This window comes from Macaca nemestrina, chromosome 4 (genome assembly GCF_043159975.1).
Source record: "Macaca nemestrina isolate mMacNem1 chromosome 4, mMacNem.hap1, whole genome shotgun sequence".
Lineage (NCBI taxonomy): Eukaryota > Metazoa > Chordata > Mammalia > Primates > Cercopithecidae > Macaca > Macaca nemestrina.
Genome location: NC_092128.1, coordinates 102,297,342 through 102,322,083, shown reverse-complemented (window position 1 = coordinate 102,322,083; position 24,742 = coordinate 102,297,342). Strand labels below are relative to the sequence as shown.

At 38.2% G+C, this 24,742-nt stretch overlaps 1 protein-coding gene across 11 annotated transcripts in view; it reads left to right on the top strand.

The window, feature by feature from the left end:
* Positions 1-24,742, top strand: part of LOC105475828 (phosphodiesterase 1C) — a 619,857-nt gene that overhangs the window by 570,385 nt on the left and 24,730 nt on the right. For 6 of the 11 annotated variants that reach the window (XM_071095002.1, XM_071095000.1, XM_071095001.1 and 3 more), the window contains one exon: positions 8,497-12,396. In XM_071095002.1, coding sequence (XP_070951103.1) covers positions 8,497-8,510 — 14 coding nt within the window. In that variant the 3' untranslated portion in view covers positions 8,511-12,396. Of the gene's footprint in view, positions 1-8,496; positions 12,397-22,805; positions 22,875-24,742 lie in introns of those variants that run through there. The other 5 variants (XM_071094997.1, XM_071095005.1, XM_071094998.1 and 2 more) reach the window with 1 other exon arrangement.

Here is a 24,742-nt window from a genome sequence, read left to right as displayed (position 1 = left end):
AGGAACTGTTGATGTGATTTTTGACAAAATTCTAATGGATTTACCATTCTTAGAGGATGGTGGTCTGAGTGACCATTTTTGTTCAAACTTCTACCCTAGTTTATGTTGCGTCACTACACGTAATAGAAAATGTTTGGCATTTTGAGAATTCTTGACATAGGACTTTTTAGTGAAATTTACTTTGCCATTCATCATTTTATTATTTATGTAAGAATGGTCTCATTTGGGAAACGCAAAATTCCTTCATCTGGAAGCTTAGGGGATATGTGATGATTAGAAAAAGAGGCTTGCTGATTAGCCAGAAGAGCTCTACACAATGGCAGAACAAGGAATTCCATATTGACAGTAAAGGAAGAGTTGATTATGCTAGAGAGGATTTGCTGACACTGAAATGAATACTTGTGACCAGTGCATAGTTTTGACTGACAGTTTACTGATGTACAATGGTGACCAGTGCATAGTTTTGACTGACAGTTTACTGATGTACAATGTGAAATATATACGCTACATACACTGGAATCCTCATATCAACTGGCCAGTTGGTGGTTTCTTCTTGAAGGAAAACCTACTTGAAAAGTCAAATTGTATCAGAAGGTTGCTGCTGAACTGAACATGTAAGGGGACTTTGTTGATGAATTGTGATCTTAAGGTAGAATATCTTGAAATCTGTTTCTATCATTGGGACGGACCTGCCACAAAGAGTGAATATGGGTCATCTTGCATGGTCTATATCCTGACAGTGCAAGAGGCACCCCGCTATGGCACCCCTTTTCTTGCCTGTTTTTCAGCCACACATTAATTCAGCCATCAGATGTGTTAATATCTTGGAGTAGATTATTATTCTTGTTCACTTTCAGTCATCTTTGATTGCTTTTCTGGGCCTTAATCTTGACAGTACTTCATTGTTTTTAAGGTAGATGTTCTCGACTTTTTTTTCTCGTTATTTTTTGTCCACTTTAGACTACCAGATTTTCACTGGCTCTACACCCCTCTGAAGGTGTGCCCAGATAATGTGATGTGTGAAACAGGCCAAGGAATGTGAACTGGGAAGACAAGCTGTTACCCTGTCCTTTTCTCTCACACCCAAGACAGTGTTGCCATAGCAGTAACTTTGAATCTCTTCTCCTTACCTTAAAAATTAACCCTTTGTAACTCCAGTGCTTAATTGTTTTTAGAAATGAATCATTTGTAATATACTTCACTAGTGGTCATGCCACTGAAGTCAAAATCTGCTAATTTGCAGCAGTTTCTACATATAGTTAATCCCATCCTTTAGGTTTTAAACTTGTTTCTGTCTCAAAGGATAATATTTCTTAGTTCTGGGAAGGTATCCTGCAGCCTTCTATATATTGACAAAAAGTAGACATTTCTTTAATGAAGGAATTGCTTTCAACATGAGAATCCGGCATCCGTGTAGGTTATTTTTCATGAACAAAGAGGGACCGAATGTCTGGAGTGCTTTGGGTTCCAATTAAATCATCATAAGAACACAAATTCTGACTAATATCCCATTTCCCTTAGCCATTTGTCCATGAAAACTCCTGTGGGCCATTTACTTCACATATTTATGCCATGTGGAACATCAATAGTAAGGAAATGCTGTGGTTTAGCATGTTTTCTAAAGCATTTACAACCTTATTTTCTCAAGTAGTTTGACAAATATCTCAACTCTCCACTCCAATGTCCCTGTCCAAGGAAGACAACAAAGAGTCAATAAATGGAGGAGAGAATTCTAATATTATTTTAGGTGTCTGTTATTCTCATGAATCTGGTTAAAACTTCACTAATTAAACTCTAAAAGATTTTGTTGATTAAACATTTTGATTTAGATACTTCACTGTCATTTTCTACTTAATTTTGGAAGCTGTGCTGTAGGTTGACCCAACAACAAGAGCCATTGTGAATTCAGTGATGCTTACACCCAACATAATTGGGTTTTTTAATAGATTTGGGAAAATCTATTAACCAATCCATAATATGTGAGTGGGAAGTGGCCAAACGGGGTTAGCCTGAAAAAGCACCTTGTTCATTTTTTGCTATGGACTTGTGCTCTTGGGAGCATGGAAGTACAAAGCCTATTACTTACTCATGGTTCTAGCATTTCATCTGAGTCATAGTGAATCAGAACAGTTAGCGCTTTTGCTTATAAACATCCATTTCAAATCAATGCATTTTTTATATACTTTCAGGTTCAGTGAATGTCCTTGTGCTTTTCAAGGATGGTAGATAATGAATATAAAGGAATTATAAAGGAACAAGATGGCAGGTGACTACCATTGTCCTCTTGTAGATTTTTGTATCTTGAAATTCACGTTTGTAGTATACAAACGTGATACATATGGTATATTAATCATATATGATATATCTGATATATGATGCATATATGACATATAACATGTAAAATATATTAATATATATCATATATATACAATATATACCCTATATATTATACCCTATATAATATATAACCTATATGATAAACTATATTACATATATCTTAAATCATATATACATATACGCATGTGTCCCTGTCCAAGGAAAACAACAAAAAATCCATAGAGGAGAGAATTGTAATATTATTTTTTGGTGTCTGTCATTCTCATGCATCTAGTTAAAACTTCACTAATTAAACTCTAAAAGGTTTTTTGATTAAACATTTTGATCTAGATACTACACTGTCATTTTCTACTTAATTTTGGAAGCTGTGCTGTAGGTTGAACCAACAACAAGAGTTATTATGAATTCAGCGGTGCTTAAATCCAACATAATTGGGGTTTTTTTTTATGGACTGAGGGAAAATCTATTAAGAAATCCATAATATGTGGATTATATTAATATTATATATTATATGATATATGAGATTGATGGGTTTAAATAAATTGTGTTGTACTAAGGGAAACTTCTAACATCAATTCTTATTTTTTATATAGGTGTTTAGATCCCAGTCTCTTACCAAATAACTACATATTAGAAATGTCAAATAAAAGTATATAGTGAACTCTTTGTTAATGATAAAATTAGACTTTCTGAACAACTTTTCCCTTGTAGTTATTGCTACATAAGTTTCATTGTTTCACTCTGTCTTCTAGATACTCTGTGGAACTATTAATGTACCACTGTATTTGTAAAGGAATCTGGTTTGACAGAGGGAATTAGAATTTTGTAACTACTGGGCAAGGTGTGATTTTTCTTTTTTCCTTAATACTGATGTTCAGGATGTTTAAAATAAAACTTAGTAATCATGAAATAAATATTTTCTCCTAGAAAAAATGATATTTTGTCAGATTCTGTGCGAGGAATTTGAGAAACACAAGTAACAATACGTTTGCCAAAAGAAACTCTATTAACATTATAAAAATTATTTAAAATAACTGGTACCTTTGAAGTAAATATGTGCCAAAGGCAGAACCTAACACTGTCTACATTGGTAATGTCATTTCTTGTCTAGACACCCACATGCTCAAAAAAGCTATTAAAATGCAATATTCAGCAAGTATTCAAGCTTCCCCTTTTTGCATTTTTTCTTAGCATTCTCCACTGATGGGCACCCTGCTCTCTGAGTGACGACATCTACGTTTCTTAAGTATTAGACCCCTACAATATATGCTATTTTTATTCTATGCCCTGGAGCCATAGTGAAAACATCAGAAAATGTTTGTTTGTTTGTTTGTTTTTCTCATTCATTTAGAGTCTTTTCTGCTTTTCCTGAACTAATAAAATTGAGAAAAACGTGAAGAGTAGTCAGAATGTTTCAGATCTAAAATCCAAGCCTCACTTACTTGATCTGAAGGACTTTCTTTATGGTCCTCGACTTCTTCCTGACTTCACAGATTCAAAGACTGATCAGAAACGAAACTCTTTTGCGCAGACATGGGTGCTTAACTGTACCCTCACCTGCACCTCTGTGAATCAGGGATGTTGACTTACCATCAGAGGAGTTGTAGGAGTTACTGATGCCTGACTTTTACTTGTCTGCTAAAAGTGGGCCAGGCCTTGGGGGCATTTAGAGAGTTCAGTGTTTTAATCGTTTTCTTTGTGTTAACGTGCTACATTCTTAAAACAGAGCATGAAGGCAGTAAGATACCTTGGGCAGTGTGGGACAGAAGAACAGAGACAGTTGCCCACTTTTAGCAAGGGTAGAGAGGAAGAGTTTAACATCATTGTTATTTTCTGTGGTAGCACAGATGCATTGGAGCAAAAGGAAAGGCAAAGAGGGAAAGGGTTGGACTTAAGAACTATTAGGTTGCTGCAAAGTAGATGTGGTTTTTGTCATTGAAAGTAATGGTAAAGACCGCAATTACTTTTGCACTAACCTAACCGTTCCCTTCTTGTACTGTTCTCATTCTGTGTGTTTGGATCAAATGGGTAAATTTTAGGAGTTAATGACATAGGCAAGGTTTTAAGAAGTTACATTCCCACAAATGTCATCTGTCTATGTATGTATGTATGTATGTATGTATGTATGTATGTATCTATCTATCTATCTATCTATCTATCTATCTATCTATCTGTCTATCTATCTGGTTTATCTATCTATGTGTCTGTCTATCTGTCCTTCTGTTTTATTTTTCTGTGCTGGAATAATACATGATGAGAGGATTTTGTCTTAGCAGAACTGTAGCATGGATATTATTTGTGGTGAAAATTCATTTAGAATAATCCTATTATAATCATATGCTCTATTGTTTAGGGCAAGGAGAGAGCAGGCACATGTTGAAAATAACCCTTTAAAATAGCTGTCATGGGGAGGGGGGAGGGGGGAGGGATTGCATTGGGAGTTATACCTGATGTAAATGACGAGTTGATGGGTGCAGCACAGCAACATGGCACAAGTATACATATGTAACAAACCTGCACGTTATGCACATGTACCCTACAACTTAAAGTATAATAATAATAAATAAATTTTAAAAATAAAAATAAAAATAAAAAAATAAAAAAATAAAATAGCTGTCATGTACTTGTGACCTAGGACAATTAAATCCATACCTGGGTAAAGCCTAACAGATAACTCTAAAATTGTTTTTTCTTAGTGTTTTCTTCTTATTAAAAAAAAAAAAAAAAAGGACCCATTCATATGCCCAATAGAAGTCTTACATGACATTTAAAGTTGGTTTTGGTTTCTCTACACTTATTCTTCATTTTTTTTTTCTATTTAGAGTTTTATAACTTGTCAGGTGTGTGCTGTACCACTTTGCTGTTTTCGTAGAAAGTCGACTCCATAGGGAGGCAGCTATGGTACAGAGTTCCTAGGACCTGAAAATCTGGTTTTGAATCCCAGCTCTCTCTTCAGCCAAGTCAGCTTACTTTTTTGAGTTTAGGTTATAGTTGAATCAGGCTGTAGAAACATCAAATCCAAGAATAGTGGAAGAGAAATGCATTTAAAATATTTTTTAAGCCCAGTGACAAATTATTACGAGGGCTGCCTCATTGACACTCCATTTGTGATCCAGGAATAAACATTATAATGGATAAACACATTTTTAGAATCAAGTCATGTTAACTTGAACTTCAATCTTCTTCTAAAACCAATTATCTTTAAATCACATGGTTTTAAGACCTATATCCAGCATCTGCACTTACCTGTGGAAGTAGCATGGTACCATAAATAAGGCCACATTGTTTTAAGTCCATCTCCCAATTTTCTAAATGAAGTTGCTGAAACATGATTGTATGCTCCCATAGACTAAATACCTTTCCGTGAATTCATATACCATGTATTTGCACTTCAGGATTTAAAGTCCTCACAGCTTTACCTTGTGAGATATAAAAAGTCTTGGGTAAAGGGACAGGCACTTAAATATATTTTCCTGAATTATTCCAAGATGTGGCAAGAAAGTTTCCATTTCAATTCATCAGTCACTCTTAAAAAAGTGGAAGGATTTAACTACTTTTTGTGGCCTTCAAAAAGTCATGCATCCCAGTTACACACAGAGTTGCCTATTAACACTTTGTCTTCAGGGTCCTCATTTGCATATACGTTGTAGTCTTGCTGATGCTTACTTAATTTCAGTTGATATTGAAAACAAATACATAAAACCAAAACACAATGAAAGACAGGATGTGGAGTGAAAAGAGGACCAGGCCTGATTTACAAACCATGCCAAAGCTGCCTGGATAGCAGGTGTTCCTTCTCTGTGAGATTAGCTCCATAGAAAGCCATCCATAATTGGGCTTCTTCATAGGGAATGTAAATATTTTGATATATCATACCTTACTATTGAATAAAATATATAATTAGGGTGTTTATTATTTTCTTTTAAATTTTCGTTTCATGCTGTGAAAGTCAAAATTAGAAAACAGGTGGAGGGAAACCTCCTATTCATCACCAAACCTTATCAGTCCCATCCTCCTCATGCTTATTCAATTCTCTTCTTTTTCATTAAAAAAAAAAATTGTTGAGCATATACTATGCGTCAGGCATTGCACTACATGCAAGAAGTGTTATAAACAGGTATTTTCCCTGTTCTCAAAGAGTCAGCAGTCTGGGTTGGAACATTATTTTGCAGATAGCTATGACATAGGACCTTAGGGTATTTCTTAAGTGCCTTAAGAAATTCACAAACAGAAGTTACTTTTAGAGGGCATATGTTTGGGAAGGCCAGGAATGATCACACAGGTCAGCAGGTCACAGACCCAGCTATAGAACATATGCTTCTTGTTCTTTTATTGCTGGTTGTATTTAATGACAGTGAACACAGGCACAGCTTAAACACACAAACTTCTTTTATTCACCCTTTCCCTTCACCCCTTGACCCAAAGCTGGAGGGGAGGATGGAGATCCACAGCCAGATGGAACACTCCACCATCTCACCCATAAGCAGTGATTAGAAATGGAGGAATATCTCCTTTTCCAGTGATTAGAAATGGAGGAATATCTCCTTTTAACAGCCTTTGGATTTCATTAAGACCCTAGATAGACCTCTTTCCATCTCTGGGACCCAGCAGTCTAGACCGTGGGTCTCTGCTAACCCAGTCTGCAGGAGGTGCATCACTCTCCTTGTTGGCCAGGTGGGGCTCACTGAGTTAAATAGTGGTCCTTATCAGCTGTCCCCAGCTATCTGTCTCTAGCTTCCTTCCAACCAATGGGTCTGTTATTAAAAAATCAAACCCAACCTTCTGTCATCCTAACAAAATTGGGCTTTACATTTGAGGGTCAGGGAACATCTCTGAAGGTGGTTAGTATTATGATGACTCTCTAAAAGAAGCCTCATACCATATGATCCCAACTTCATAATGGCAGGGTCAGAATACTAAGGACAAAGTCCATTGCAATTCCCATGTGGACCAAACTGTGCATGGACTATCAGCATCAACGGAAAATTTCTCATCCTTGATTTCAGCTTTTGTTTCATCTCCTTCTCTTACTGGCAAGTTTATCAGTGCTTGTATTGGAGTAAAGTGATTGGTCTGAAGCTTCACTTTTGTCTGTTATTTCTCTCAAATAGGTGAAGGTGTTAATGGAGGGTAAACATAATGAACAATCAAGAACATAATAAAGTTAGAGGAACAGCAGGAAGCTTGGATCAATGGCCCCTGGAAAATTGAGAATTGACTGTAATTACAATAGATCAGAAGGAGTTCTCCTATCTCCCAATGAGTTTTCTGCTAAATTCACCTAAATCTTAGGAGAGTATCTTAGTCTTTAAAGTTGAATGGAAAACTTTCCTTGTCCTGTAAAGGCTTCTGACATCTCTGTAGATAATGGTGTTACCCTTCTTAAAGCCCAAGCCCACTGGAGCCCTGCATAGGAGGAAACACTTTCTAACTATAAGGCATGATGACTTGCAGAGCATGCAACACCAAGTGGAAGAAATAATATGGTGGTTTTGTTGTGGCTGTTGTTTTAAATTCTGCCTAAGACCTTTGAGGTTACATGGGGTAGAGCATACCAGTTGAAAAAAATGCAATATTATCTATTTTCATTAACTTAGTCCTGTTTCCATCTTTGTCGTCTTCCTCCACCCCCTTGCTCTGGGTCCAGTGGAGAACTCAGGTGATTCACTCATCTGCACAATGATTTGGGCTAGGATATATCTTGATTAAATGTCTCTGGGAAACTTCTGAGGATGGGGCAAGAATTCTGAGACAGGAGCATTGCTTTTGATGTGAAAACAGTTGGGATTAGATGAATCTGATTTCTTCTAATCCCACTGACCCTTGAGACAGATTGACCAGATCTGGCAACAAAACCGTCATCTCCATTGCAAAAGAAGGTGGCTTACTATCCCTATTGTATGACCAAATGTTTGCTAATCTAGTTTATAGCAACTATTAAGGTTTCAAATGGACTGATGTTACAGTTTTGCACTGAGATTTTCCCCTATGGAAAGAACAAATCTTGTTACAAGGGACACCGCAATGACCAGTATGGAAATGTTTAATTAGTTCTCACATTTTTTTTGTCCCCTAGATTTTCTTCTCCTCAGACTTGGAGGGTGGAGGTGGGGGGAAAGGCAGCATTGACACTTTTCTTTTTCTTTTTCTTTTTTTCAGATTCAGAAGAGTAAAAAAGACCTCATAGACAATAAAAGAGGCTGCCAATGTCTTGCATCATTCTAGCTGAGCTTCTTCATTCTCCTTCTTCTCCTTCTTCCACAAAGACTCATATCTGGAGAAGGTGTACAACTTTCACACACAAGCCCCCACCCCCGACCCTTGGCCTTCTCTCACACCATCTCCTCCCAGGGGATGACTCTTTGGGGGTTGGTTTGAGGTCTTAGAACTCTGGGGGATATTCCCCTGAGCAAACCAAACAACTTGAGATTTTTACTCAAACAGAAACAAAACATGAAGGGACATCCTCAAAATCCTTTGCTAATGACCTGGCTTTCAAGGCACCTGTCTGGCCTGATGAGAATGGACATCCTGGATATGCTGGGAGAGGCCTGAAAAAAGCCACACACACAGTAATTGCCATTTTATGACTGTCAATGCCATTACTTTAAATGTTGTCATTTTTGCACTGGCTACTGACAATACAGCCATGCTGACGTTCATCACAGCAAAGATGATGATTCCAGTCTCTGGTTCCTTTCCTGTCAGGAACATGTGTTTTCTCCAATTTCCTTTCAGACTTAAAATTGTTCTTATGCTTTCTTTCCCATTTGTATAATACAGAATTCTGTTTGTTTTCTAAAAAAGATTATTCCATAGGAATCTTTATTTGATGGCTAATTTATTGTATCTGTTCATTCATTAGTGTAAACCTGAATGTTTAGCTGATGACCATACTGTTGAGTGGGTACCCATTGTTTTCACTGGTAGCATCCATAACTGAGTGGTTACTGAAATTTTTACCACTGGCTGGCCATCTTCTTTTGGATATCTGTGGTTTCACTTCATCACTCTTCTTTTTATTCAGGAAAGTGCTAAGGGAATTAGTATCAGGGAGATATAGCAGATAATTCTTTGCATTTTAGTGAGTTTTTAAAAATACAAGATAGAAGTGGATTAATAGCATGAATCAAAAATAAGAATAGTAGATGTAGCATGGAAAGAGAATAACATTGCAGCCCCCTTGAGATCAAATTACAGGTGGAATCTAAGGGAGTGCCAGTAAAGTGTGACTTTATGAGTCTGATGTGATTTAGATAAAAGTGATTCTTAAAATGTGGTTGTTGGTCACACAGGAATCTCTGTGCCCTTCCCAAGAGTAAAGCACATGAATATGCTGGTGATGAAGTGGGGATTAGTACTGGAAAGAAAGAGAGCTAGGCAATAGGTTTAAGTGTATTCCCCACTACAGATTTAATTTATACATGAAAAAGCACGAGAACAGACATTTAAACATCCTTTTATTACTAAGGTAAAATATTGGCATTTTTTCAGGCAGAAAGAAAGAGACTGTATGTGGTCTTCCAGGACCTTTGCCTTGCCAAAATGTTCCCCAACAGAAAGATTTGAAGAACTTTGTAGTAGAGAATACACAACAGCATGCTGATGTTTGAACAGATTTCTTCTGTCAACTTTACATTTTGCCTTGGAGAAACACTTAGATTTTTCTGTTGTGCTCCCTGTGTTCATAACAATGACCTCTTCACATAACGTGGACACAAATTCAAATGACTTCAGGGGTCTAGCAGGTCAAGTAAATGAATAAAGCAAGCCATGTAATATCACAGTCATTGTGGTAAATGGCAATTCATGGAGGGCCTTTGTATCAGTAAGAGAAGAAGCAGCAATGGGGACTGAGAGAAATTGGGGAGGGTGGGTGCTGCCAAAACAGGGTAGTTGGTAGGCAGCTACTGAATTTGAGCTGTGTGGGGATGGAGGTCCTAGATACCTAGGATTTGATATAAGCTCTCTCCAAATTTTTACATAATGACAACTCAAAAACTTACACTGTGCTAATCAAATGAAACCTGCCTGTGAGCTGCATTCAATCGGTTTGCAAACTATGTGCTTAGAGGTGGTATGATTTTGTATTGAAATTAAATATAACAAAGAGTATGTCAATTTTTGACCTTGGAACCTGGACCTTTTACCTCATTTATATTCTGTATTTTTGTATGTGGAGCTTTTTGGCCAGTCAAAATAGAAAGTCTACAGCTTCCATTTTATAATCTAACAAGCAACAAGAAACAAAATTTGAAAAAGAAACAGGAATATAGCCATTTTTTCTAGCACCAATAAAAATTGAAATGTTTTTCATTTGCTTTAAGTCATTAATCAGCTGAAAAAGAATGGAAAGAGAATTTCATTCCATAAAGAACTTCACCTAAAACTCTCAGTGAAGTAAAACAAAACTCCATGTAACTCACTCTTAGCTTTAAATCTTTAAAAAGTGTTTTGAAGGGATATTGAGTAAAAATGCAAAGTTATCTATTAAAAATACAAAATGCTATATTATATGATGCTATGAATTGATACTGGAGCTGATAAAGCATTAAAGTAATTATTCCACATCAGTGCTGACTGCAAGAGCAGTATTTCCAAAGCTCTAGCTTATTTTCTGGGGTCTTTTAATTCTCTTAAAACAGCTTTCTTCAAGTTGAGCAGCAATTTGGGACAAACATTATTCTATTGCACAGAGTATGGCATCTTACTCTGGTTTACACACACAGAGCAAGGACTTACACACCTGAATTAAGAATGACCAGTATGTGGGGACAGCAATAGGGACAGACCTAACACAGACAAAACCACACGCTCTACACGTTCCTTGGTAAAATGTGACAAATTGAGTTAGCCCTTGAATTTGGGTCCCCATGTTGTCAAATAGCGCTACATTTAAGTTGTGTTAATATGGTACATTTCAGTGGCATAATGACCCATTCTTATGGAGGACTTTGTTCCATGTTTTATTTGTGCCAATCTTTCTTAGGTTATGAGCCCTATTAGTTCATGGCAGCTGGCAAGAGACCCGTTTCTAACCCATTAAATTCAAATGGACTTTCTTCCACTGTCCATTTCATTTTTGGAGCTTTTAAAAACTACTGAAAACATTTGACAGGATCCCATTGTGGATCTGATACACTTAAACAGTAAAATGATATCTAAACATCTGAAAGCCAAAGAATAACCTAGAGCACATGTTCATTCATTTGTATAATTTAAGCCATTGTATTATATTTTCCACCTGGAACCATGCCTTTGGATACAAAAGTATAAAGTAAAAAGCAACGTTATCATGGGATGTGAGACAGTAATCCAAAAGTTGGAGACCAATTTTTGTTATCCATATTTTGGAAGTATGGATACTGTTTATTTTAATATCACTTCTCTCATGGGTCACTTTTCCATAGATAGATAGATAGATAGATAGATAGATAGATAGATAGATAGATAGATAGAAAGAAAGAAAGAAATAAATATAATATAATACATTTTCTTCTTTTTTAACCTACAAACAGAGACTTTGATGATGGAAATTACTTTGTAACATTCCCCACGGAGCCTAGGAAAAACAATAGGAAACAAAGCATGAAATCTTTTTCTCATAGTGAAATAGGGAAGATTCTAAGATTGGAAGTCTGTATATGTAGTGTTCTATCCCAAATAAAGAGAATTTAGGGAATTCAGGCAACATTTTGTTTTTCCTAATTGGAAACTTTGTTCTGATTCTGAGATGCCCACACACCCCACAGGAGATGCAGTGCTGGCCCACCACAGTGCTTGGAACACGGTCAGCATTCAGGAAACACATTCGAAATCATCTAACTGAATTCCACTATCCACTTGTGAATGCAAACAAAATTCAAATTTCCCTGAAAATTTATTCAACTTCTCCTATATGCCAAGTACACTGCTAAAGGCTTATCTTCTAAGTATATGCAGGCATACCCTACTCACACAAATAGCTTATTACAAGAGATGGGAAATTGCAGGTAATTTGGGAGAAATTGTCAGCCAAATTTATGAAAAAACTAAAATAAAACTTCTCTGTGGCCTCTTGACTTAAGAAAAAACAAAACAAAACAAACAAAACAAAACAATAAAACAGGATTTATCTGAGAATGTCTTTCCAAAAGGGAAGATGACACCAATCTATATAAAACATCAGTGAATTTACTGAGAATCCAAGTGGAAACCTTTAAAACCTTAAACAGACCCACCTAGAGCAAATAGGAGATTCTCTATGTACAGCATGAGGAATCACTGCATAGTTCTGCTCCACCAATAATGTGATCTGGTACAGCACCGCACCGTGGCAAAGTTAGATGTTAAAGAACATAATGATGCAATAACGATGTTATATTGGATCTTATTCATGAACAAATGGAAAGTAATACAATTTATCAACTGTGATCCATGATTAAAGGCCTCATTATCACTGACAAAATGAACTTAATGAAAAAAATTGTAATAAGCAGTGACAATATTCCTATAAAACCTCCCTCTGGGAATCAAGAGACATATTACCTGCCAAGGCCAGATTTTAGTTTTTAAGGTTTCCTCTCTCTCACCAAAGACACTGGTGGGCACAGAGGTGACACTAGAATTAGAATGTTACCAGAGTCATTTACATTAGACAGTTTATCTGAGCATGAACATGTTCCCAGGGAGATTAGAATAATGGGAAGCAGGCCTCTAAAGATTCTCCTTGGACATTTGTAAAAAGACTGGTTGCTTCTCCAGGAATGTCTGAATTAAGCAACAATTGCGCCACTGAAAAAGCATCTTGTTTTTATATTGAACAAGGAACGATTGTGCAGTGGATGACCTGGACTGAAAGATGTATGATGGTCAAGTTTAAACCCTATTAATTCCTGATTGTTTTCTTCAATACCCTCACCCTACTCATTTTTTTTGAAAATATTGCCAGACATATTTGGCATGAATTCATGTTTATTCTGGCTTCTGTTCCCAAGCAGAAGTGGATTAACCCTGGCAATGGCTGGCTTCACTAACTACTTGCACCCAGCCTGGGCTGCCATCTGCTCAGCCAGGAGAAGCAGGGAGTGGGGTATGGGCCCTTTCAGTTCGTTCAGGGCACTCATTCAGTCTCCTCAGAGGAGACCTTCTCCCCCTTGAAGGGTGAATGCTGGCTGTTGCAGGCCAGAGGCAGTGCCAACTGGAGACCCATCCTCTCAGCTTTGGTCAGCTTCAGCCGTGATTCCTGAACCTCACCCATGTATTCTTCATGAGTGCTGGCTTCTGAACCTACAGGAGCATTTCTCAGTCAGTTTATGGTGCAGGGTAATTCATTTAAAATAAAGCCCATTAAAACCCAATGGCTATAGAATGAGTTTTAAATAGATTGCCCTGGAGACACATCATTGTATAGTCTTTGCTTCCCTCTCATGACCTATCTTGGAGTAGAATTTGTGTACTACTGTCCTTGTCTTTGAGTGGGTATATGTGTTATGGTACAGAAATATAGTCACATATTATATTAATATATACAGATGGATAGGAAAAACCTACAGCCATAGGTATCATCCAATAACTGATTCTAGAGGTAGAACTATAGAGTATACATTTCCTTTTTTCTTGCTTTGATGATATTTTTATACAATTTTATATGCTGTAAAATTTTCAAAAATATATTTGCTATTTTCATTTGTAGAGCTTGGTTAGGTTTTTATCAGCTCTTGTGCCCACTGTACAACCAGATTCCCCCCATCTAATTCAAATGTCTTCCCTTTTTCAAACTCTTTCCTTTATGTTTTCCTTTTTTTTCCTCCCATTTTTCTACCCTTCACAAATTCCTTCTTTTGCTTCTGCCCAGGTAACCCATTCTGCTTGCAGTATCATTTTAGCACATGCAAACACAAAATAATGGGAAAAATAAAAGCACCTTGTTCCATGTAATTCATATGGGAAAGTTTTGGGTGTAAAGGTCACTGGGGATAGATGGGAAGACAGAAACAGCTTGGGAAAAGGAAGCAGGAAAAAAGGAAATCTTTATGGGAAATCAATTACCCAAAGCAAGGTGAGTCACTTAGAGGCGAATATGATGTTGTTATTGTCCTCCCTTAGTGTAGAGCACCACTTTTGCTCTCACAGGGTTTTTCTCTTTAGGATGCATAGCACCGTATGCATTAAATGCATAGCATCCTAAAGAGACCCCACTCACCATGAGTCTGTAGGCTCTCTCCTGATGAGGGCACTGGCCATATGTGAATGGAAAACTCAACTCATCTCTTCAGCCTTAGATATTGCTGCCGTTCAGCTGGATTTGTGAGAAATATCTGGATTAATATCAAGAACATTTAGCAAGACTCAAAAGAGAGACGCAAGCAGAACCAAAACCCAAACCTCAACCAATATCTAGCTGAATAAACAATTCTTTGGAGGAATAAGGAAGGGATTTCTGGATATGTTCTGAGAATGCTCTTCCAAAAGGGAAGATGGTAATACGGACTTGTTTTGATTTCATGGTAGTGACAGAGTGTAGTTCCGTGATGTGAAATACACTTCTGGCAGATAAAATGCAGGTTGTAATTTGCATTTGTACATCACAGGGCAAAAGAATGGCCATCCATTCTAAGGAAGAGTGTTCTGTTCCCTAAGATGCTGCTTAAACAACATATCCAAATGCCATAGTATCATATTTCCAAATACAAAATTAAATCATAAGGATTCATGTAGAAAAGAGTATACTGAGCTGTTCTCCGAAAAATGTATGATGTGTTTATTGTAAATCTTTATTGCACAGATGAGCCTGACAGTCCTTCAATGTATAATTTTCTCCCAGCATCTAGTAATGCATAAGTACTTGTATGTTCTTCTGATTACCAAATAAAAACAATGAGTTAACCTCTTAATTGGAATTGGATAAATGAAAAGTCTGGTTTTTTTTCTTCCTTTGAATGTTTCCCATTGTTTGTCCATGTTCTGTCTCAGATATAGGGCTGTCCAAACTCAGTCAACCATCTGTCTCTTTTGTATTCCCTGAAACGCCTCATAATACCCAGGCACCAAGTGCCTTTGCCTGCACTCTGTAAGACATACACAGAGTATGACTATATCATGTTTCAATTTCAGCTTTTTTGACTATGAGGGATGAAGCAAATGGGTTATCAGAAGCTTGTCAGAGGCATAAGAAATCTCAGCATTTGTGGAATTAAGCTGGCTTCCATATGTTTAATTTTCTTCAGGGTACAATGATATTATGGTTTTACAGCCCTGTGATGCTAGCTTTCTGAACTGCAAACTTTTTCTTTCTCCTACTCTTGAAAGGGGTATATTTGGCAATATTTTCCTGTTCCGGCCATGAACATAAGGAGTCTGACTAGGGAATACAGATGTTCCTTAACTTATCATGGGGTCACGTCCCAATAAACCCATTGTAGGTTGAAAAAATCGTAAGTCGAAAATGCATTTAATATGCCTAACCTACCAGCTATGTTTGCATCATAGCTTAGGCTATCCTGCCTTAAACATGCTCAGAACACTTACATTATCCCAGAGTTGGACAAAATCACCTAACACAAAGCCTATTTTATAATAAAGTATTGAATAGCTCATGTAATTTATTGAATACTGTTCTGAAAGTGAAAAACAGAATGGTTAGATACAGTTTCTTCTGAGTGTGTATCGCTTTTGCATCATCATGAAGTCCAAAAATTTAAGTTGAGCCATCATGATTCAGGGACTCTGTGTAGTCATTCATTACTCCTGTTTGTGGGGATATAACGGGTTTACATCCTGTATAGCATCCAGCCTGATGCCTTCAAACCGGCCCCAGAGAGAGAGCCCTCTAGTGTTGATATTGCATATTACACAAATACCACCCCTTTGTCAGGGCCTCCTGGTGTATCATTTTTGCTTGGTAGTATTGCTCTGATGAAGGGGAGTGTGATGTTCCTCCAAAGCAGCCATGCTTGCCATTCACCGAAACATATTTTTAATGTTTTTTCCTTAAAGTAAAAATAGAATTTACTCAATTTGGAAAGTGTAGACAGTATAATAGGAAACTTAAAATCACTTGTGATACCCCATCCGACAATTAATCATTGTAGATACTTTATTTTCTTATGATCTTTTGCTGTGCATTTTTACACAGTTAAGGCCATATAGTATAGTTAATTTTGAATTATGGTTTGTTCACACAACATTGGATTGTAAGCATTTTCTTGTGAGTGTTTTTTTAACCTCTCCATCAATATAATTTCAATAGCAGCATAATATTTTATTCTGTGGCCCTAGCGCAATTTACTTAACCACCCCTCTGCTGTTGGGCAATTAAGTTATATGCTTTTATTTTATTTTTTGCAGTTGTAAATAGCAGCAATGGAGCTCTTTGTGCATAAGGCTTTGTCACATTTCTGAATATCTCCATTGGACAGATTTCTAGATATCTAGAAATCTGGGTCACAGGTTGTGAACATTTTTTTTGAACTCCTCATTCATATGCCCAATTCAAGTTCAAAGCATATTCAAATACTTTGAAAGACACATTTAAATAGCTTGTGGTGTTGTATCTCTGAATAGCTCTTGTTTTTAATCATTGTTCTTTGTGATGAACAGGCATATTCAAATTACACAAAACCAAACCTAGTATTGATGGTGGTTGTATTGTGGAGGAAAAAAAATAAATACTCTGAGTATGCAGCTCTAATTTATATACTCTTGGTTGATAACTCTTAGGGTGGTGTGTGTGTGGTGTGGTGGCGGGGAGGTGTTGAAGACCTCCAGACTCTTTCAGTGATCCCATAGCCTGAAGCAAAACTTGGACTTTTATTGATGGTCTCTCTTCAAAGCTGTAAAGGGCAAAAGTGATGATTTGTTCTGAGGCTTCAGGCAATGGCTTGTTGCCCTCCGCCCCAGCCCAAATGGAACACAAAGAAGATGTTGGCAGATATGCTCAGCAACAATGATCAGAGGTCTGTGGGTATCAGAAAGGCAGTCATTTACAATATGTGAAAACAGAGAGATTGAAAATGGCCAATAAGTTGACAGAAACGTTCATACCTCAGCTTTTCAGCATCCTCCTCTGCCCTGTGGGATCTGGTTGTACTATAATAACATTGCTATTGCCAGACCATTAATAATGATGACGTTTGGTCTCAAGGGCTCTTAAATCACCCTTTCCCCAGCAGGCATAGGCTTGGCCAGGCTAACCCCATTTTGCAGAAGGGAAATTATTTGTTTGAGGTTAAGCTGCAAATCACTGTGCTTCAGCACTTTGTGAAGTCCCGAGTCTTAGGTGTGCAGTCACCCTGAGGTGGGCAGCCTTAGTTGTCACTTCTATCACTGTCCTCTTCTCCAGACTCTTGATGAATTGGATTCATTGCCCTTTAGTTGAACCAAACAAGGACATTAATTTGAAATATCTGAAAGCTATTCGTTTGTCAAAGGATACCTCAAGTCACACAAGCTGCAGTGGTGACATTTCTGCCCCGAGCTGACGGATTGGGTTGTTTACTCCTTAAATAGCCACATGCTGTGAGTCAAGGGCAATGTAATTCCTGACCTTGAAGTGTTTATTTCCCAAAGATGACAGATTACCTACTTAGACACACACACACACATGCACACATGTACACACACACGCATGCACACATGCACATTCACACACGACTTTCTAAAACAAATAAACACTATACTGTATGACACTGTTTGCTAAGCACTGTCATATGTGTACTCTTACTTGATACTCACAATTATTGTCCTGACATTGATGTTTTCTCAATTTTATAGATGAGGAAAATGAAATTTAGCAATAGCAGCATTGACATAGTTGTTTGTTCATTTGTTTTTATTTTACCTCATTTATAAAATATTTGAGAATTCTAAACTCATATGAATTTAATACATTGCTTTTTTAATGATTAAGAAAGAAGAATAAAACCAGAGTCATAAAGTAGAGCTAGCATAGATAGAGCAAACCAGGGCAAATGTTAATATGCAGATGTGCAGTCTAAATCGACCTCCCCTGATTCCTAGCATTATGTCATAAACTGGGTCTAAGCTTTCTGGAATCATAAGTTTAAATGGAAAGAAGCCATTTACAAGATTCACATCCGTGAGGATGAGCACACCAGTTGTTTCAGAAGAAAGAAGGCTTCCCTCCCGACAACTGAAAGAAACATCTTCTCTAGGTATTCATGAAGGCGGTGCATCTCATGGCTGCAGATCAGGCTCACCTGGGAACGTTAAAAAGTCCTCATGCCCAGGTCCCACCCAGACCAACTAAACAGCATCTTGGGGTGAAGGGTCAGGTGTCAGCATATTGTTTAAGAACTCCCCAGATGATTCTGACATGTAGCCAGGACTGAAAACCACTGACAGAGTAGATTTCTACAATGAATCCAAGAACCAGTTCCATGTGATGGGTGGTCTGAAGCCTTCTGTGTGCATCGTACAGTACAGTTTAGAAGCTGGATCGGGACTGGCTGTTCCCACCTGGTTTCTGATGTTCTTCCTGGACGTGGGAGGGAGCAAGGGAAGGGTGAAGGGCAAAGGACTTTAGAAAATGAAACTTAGATATATTGGGTATTACTCCCATGAGTGGAGTAAAGTGATAGGTAATTTGGTAGCTTCCGTATGGAAAGTGATTTCAAGAACACAACCTCAGTGAACTGGAAGCCAGTGGGAGGCTGACTCAGAACCTAACCACCCCCAATGGCCCGTGGCAAAATCAAAACCAGTTTTATTTTATGCATCCCCGCCTGCTACCTGTTTATGACTCATGATTATGAGAGGTGGGATGGCTTCATCCCTTTCCTGATATATTGGGCATCTCACCAAGCAAACAGAGAAAATAACAGCATTTCCAGAAGGGCTTGCAGTTCTGCTTTTTCACTGACTCAAGGTTCCTAGAACTCCCCTACTCAGTGTTTGCAAAGAAGATACTAAGGGGATGAAAAACTACCTCTATGAAAAGCTATCAACCTGCAGCCTTTTGGAAGATTATAGTCAGTTTTATTTTTTTTAATTCCACCAAGCATTTATATGAAATAACCTGGCAATAGTAGATGTTTCTACAGGTAGCAACATTGAAAGTTTGTGGTCAGTGAGCGCTTTGTAGTTTTTCAGGTACTTATGTAGGCAACATTAAATTTGTTCTCTCAACTTCACAAGAGTATCCACAGAAAGCAGAATGCCACACTTTTCGTTAGTTAGACAAAAAGAAGGAAATTTCTACCACACAAGGTGTTCCAAGCCTGATTGGCGATGGGAATCACCTGAGCCACTTGTGAAATACTCAGGTCCCTAAGCCTCACCTCCAGAAATGCTGACTCCGAGAGCTTAGTGAGGCCTGGGAATCTGGTTTTGTTTTTTCTTTTTGTTAAAATAATTGTGCCAGGTTTTTCTTCTTCTTCGATGACTTTGGGAGACTGTGCTTGAAGGAAACCCAGATAATGGGTTGGTTAAGAAGCAGCAAGTGTCAGGGGAAACATTTCCTTAAGTTTGAACTTTGAATGATCTTGACTTAAGTTTTTCCCTCCTCCCTCAACACTCAGTAACATTAGGCAAGTTAATTAAAATATTTGGAGACAAAAATAGTCTCAAATCCTGTAAAATGGGATAATTTTGTTGTCAGAATGTTAGCATCAGAAACAACAACAAATCTATATTTCACGATGCCTACCTAATATGGCGCCAGGGCCACAGTAACTGCTTAATGTGTGGCCGGGAGTGACTATTAGCAATGACCAAGCAGCCAAATTGGGAACCACATCTGTAAATAAAAACTTGAAGCCCCGTCTCCAACCTAAAATAGCGATTCTCAATGTGGGGGGATTTGCCTCTAGAGGATATTTGTCACCATCTGGAGGACGTTTATGATCGTCATGACTAGGGAGGAGCTACTGACATCTCATGGGTAGAGGCCAGGGACACTGCTAAACATCTTCCAGTGCACAGGACAGCCCCCACCACAAAGAACTGTACAGCTCAAATGTCACAGTGTCACTGCTGAGAAAACCTATCCCAAAGGTCCAATGAGACAAGTAAAAAAATCTTGTGGGACACAGAGGCATTTCAGGCAGAGAAGGAATGGCTCTGGATCACAAGGTGAAAGACACAGATGTGCCCTCTGGTAGTGCCTCCTAACAGGGCCTATTTGTTGCACACCCAGGGTCCACCATTCTTTGTGTAGGATACAATGCAACCAGCATCCGCTGGGGTTGTGCAGTGTGGCAGCACTGGCTTTGACACAGAGTATCACTTTGTGTGAATCTTCCACCCCGGAGTCTCCAAGACACTTCATTAGACCAGGGAAGTGCCAGATTACAAGATCATCATTGGACTCACCTGGTGAAATGGTTAAAATTCAAATTTCTGGCTCCATTCCCTGGAGATTCTGCTTCAGGGTCCAATCAAGGACCTTGGAAGTCATATTTATAAAAATCACCTCAGGAGTAACTGAGTTACTCAACTGAGGTTCAAGAACTGAAGCACAGCTACAGCCAGGGTCGGGCCCTCTATGTTCTCCACCAACTCTGACCTTCAGGGCATCTGTGAGACCTGGAAAATGGAGAAATAAAGTCCCGCCAGATACAGTGCCCTTCACCTCATACAAATTCACAGTTTTTGTAGGTCTGAGCTGTTTGGATTAATTTTATGTTTTCTATTTTTACTACTACTGCTGCCAGAAAAAAAATAAACAATAATGATGATTAACAGTAACATGTGTTATTGTCTGGAGGGTGTTTGTCACAGAATGTCAGGATTGACACCCTGTTGTTTAAGATTAAAATGGGGCTGGATGCAGTGGCTCATGTCTGTAATCCCAGCACTTTAAGAGGCCGAAGTGTGTGGATCACCTGGTCAGGAGTTTGAGACCAGCCTGGCCAACATGGTGAAACCCCGTCTCTACTAAAATCACAAAAATTAGCCAGGCATGGTGGTGCACGCCTGTAGTCCCAGCTACTCAGGAGGCTGAGGCAGGGGAATTGCTTGAACCTGGGAGGTGGAGCTTGCAGTGAGCCAAGATCACATCACTGCACTCCAGCCTGGGCAACAGAGCAAGACTCCGTCTCAAAAAAATAAATTAAAAATAAAATAAAATAAAATAAAATAAAATAAAATAAAATGGAATGATCTCAAACATCATCCAAAGTGCGTGTCTCCACTCTTCCCCAGGGATTCTGGGGTAGGGAAAGCTTACCGCTCTCCCACTCACCTCCAACCCCAAGTCTCTGCTTCCTCTGACACTGCCCAGTCTTCAGATTATCTAGTTATCTTTACCGGTGACTGTATTGACACACAGCATCTTCTCCATCAGCACAGCTTCCACTTACACCAGGCCTCTGCATATAAAGTAGACGTAACTAAAAGTTTGGGAAGTTTGTGGGGACTCCTAACAGAAGTAACCTAACACTGACTCATGGATATCCTCTGCTGAGGAATTCTCTCTGCATTTCTGCCAGCTCAGACTGCAGGCATCTGCCATGTTGCTAGAATCTGGCTTCCAGGCCTCTTTCTTCCCACTCTGGATGACAAAATAAATGAATGAATGAATGAATAAATATTCACATTTAGATGTAAGATATGTGTGCATATATGTGTCTTGGTGTTTATATTTATATGTAAATATATGCGTGTGTATATATGTACACACTCACATACATATATATAAAAAAGTAAAAATTTTGGCAGAACCACTCAGTTTTCCCTTTCTCCCTTTGTTCTGCTCTCTCCTTGTTGATCCCATCCTGGGGTTTGACTTTTCATTGCCTCGTGACCCACTAAAGGGTTTATTAGAACAAAGATAATCCCCTTCCTCATAGGAATTCTGTTGCCAGTTGCCGGAAAACTCAGAAACCCCACTAACCTAGCATTTATGGAGTCTCCCATTGTTCCTGAGCACTGGACACACTTTGTTTCCTTTAATCCTCATTGGAACACTTCGACGCAATTGTTGTTATTCTCCTCATTTTGTAGCTGAAGACCTGAGCTTCAGAGAGATCCAGTTCATTGCTTCAGCTCCAATAGCGAGTAAAGCCTATAAGGACAAAGCAGGGACAAAATCCCTGATTCCCTCATTCTAAATCAGAACTTCCCCTTCTTCAGATAGTCCTCCATCCTGGATGCACATTAAAATGAGGGGCTTTAAAAACATCAGTGCTGGGCCTCCACCCTTGTACTGTGGGGGTGATGCCCAGGCAACTGCATATTTAGAAAGCTTCCCCTGTGATCCTAAAATGTAGCATTGCTCAGCGGCACATTGGTTCCAGCAGATCAACCTTCCAGCCAGAGGAATTGAGTACTGTCACACACACAAAGGCAAAGGCAATGCTCCCAGCTTTTCTGGACCACAGAATATGCACCACCCTGCAACCTCACCTAACCTGCTTCTAAACGTTGTTTTCAGACCCCAATTTGATAACATTTCAGATGACCATTTACTTGTCCAACAGGTCTTTCCACGATCCTACTTTTCCTTATCCTCTTTTTCCTCTTCACAGGCATAAAACGGCGTTCTCACAGCTCACCAGCCCCAAGCACCAGCTCCACGAGTCGCCTTACATTGCCAGGTGGGTAAACAGCATTGCTCCATTATCTTAGTGACCACAGACAACGGAAAGGACTAGTTTCTCGGGAATTGAGTTGAAAAACTGAGAACCTGGCCCCATAGTTATCCAGTCTACTCACATTATCAGAGAGCTTTGTCTCTGTCACCCAAATTTGTGAGGTCCCTCTAGGAATGGGCATAAATATTTCTATAGTTGGTTCACAATCTCCCCCACTCGCCTATGGAAAACATAGAATTTTGGTCCTCTTTGATGTTCATCTGGACATGTTACGGAAGGATCTGCCTTTTAGAGGCAGATAGTGCAAAGGAAGTAGTGTGAGCCTGTGGTGAGATTGAGACCCAGGTTTAAATCTCGGCTTTGCTGTGTTCAAATTGTGTGCTCCCTCACACGTGCTTCTTCAGCTTCTTGGAACTTCTGTTTTCTCATCTGTCTGGGAAAAGATAAGAATTAGAAATAATGCTTGTAAATTTAGCCTAGTATTGAGAGAGTGCTCACAATAATCTCTACCATTGAGAAATATGGAAGGCATGTATGACCTCTGTTTGACCCAATCTAACATGTACTGGCAAATCATAAGTATTCATGAGGATCGAGTATGAGTATTGTTTAATGTAAGGGGCACCTATGGATCATTCTGTCTCCATGCATGTGCTTACATTCTCAACTATAATTTAATTTTTATTTAATTTTAACAAGCAGAATTTGGAAAAGCGCATCTGTTTGGGGTAAGGAAAGGTTATAAAAGATAAATACCATCAACGAAGAAAATTTTAAAAATAATAAATTTAAGAAGGAAAAATGTCTCCAATAATGCTACCACTCAGAGTTAACCAAGATTACCTCTCCTTCCAGTCTTTATTAAATACTTTTTCTCTAGATTTGAATTAGAGTAATACTTTATGTAGAGTTTTGTTTCCTTCCTTTTAAAGCTTACCACTACATTATGAGATTTTCCTCATGTTATTAAGTACTTTAACAAGTATTTCAGTAATTGACTAACATTTCTATGACTATGTTACAGTTTATTTATACATCTATTGATAATTTAGCATTTATATAACATGCATTTTATAAGTGACCTTACATTCTTGTACATAAATCTTCTGAGTCTGTAAGTATGGATTTACCATAGGTTCCTCTAGGTAAGGTTACTGGCTCAAAGAATACATACATATTTAGGTTCCTGACACATTATTACCAAAGTGATTTTCAGAAAGATGGTATTAATGTATGGTTTTAGCATGAATTTGTCCATTTCACAATCCCCTTGCTAATGCTAAACATTATTTTCAATACCTTACTGATTTGATAAGAAAAAATGATATCTACATTTGGTTTGAATTTATCTTTCTATTTTAAAAAACTTTTTTTTTTTTAGTGTCAATTCACCTCTACATTTCTCATTTGGGGAATTACCACATTTCATCCATTCTGAGAGGCACATTGCCTTGCATCTTAACCCATTTTAGATTGGGATGTTTTGCAGTCAATGGTGTGTGATAATTCAATTACCAGCATTTTTTTTTTCTTGGTTGTACATGAAAAAATAGTTCATTTTACAGTTAGTGGCATTTTAAATGAAATATGACTTATGTCTGCCTGCTTTTTTAACTTCAATTTCTGTAGCTCCCTCACCCAAGTCAAACAAGTGGGCTCTGCATCCGCTGAATAACCCTTGAACTTTTCTTACCTCTGTGACTGCCCCGGATTCTCCTTATTCTCATCTTCCCTTTATTAATTTCTCTTTGCAGTCCTGTCAAAATCATCTAGGTGGAATTAACAGTGCACTACAATGGTTTGCTTATAAATCCTGTTGTCTATTGATAGGTGGCTTTTTCCATGATGAGGACTGTGTTATTCCTTTCTGC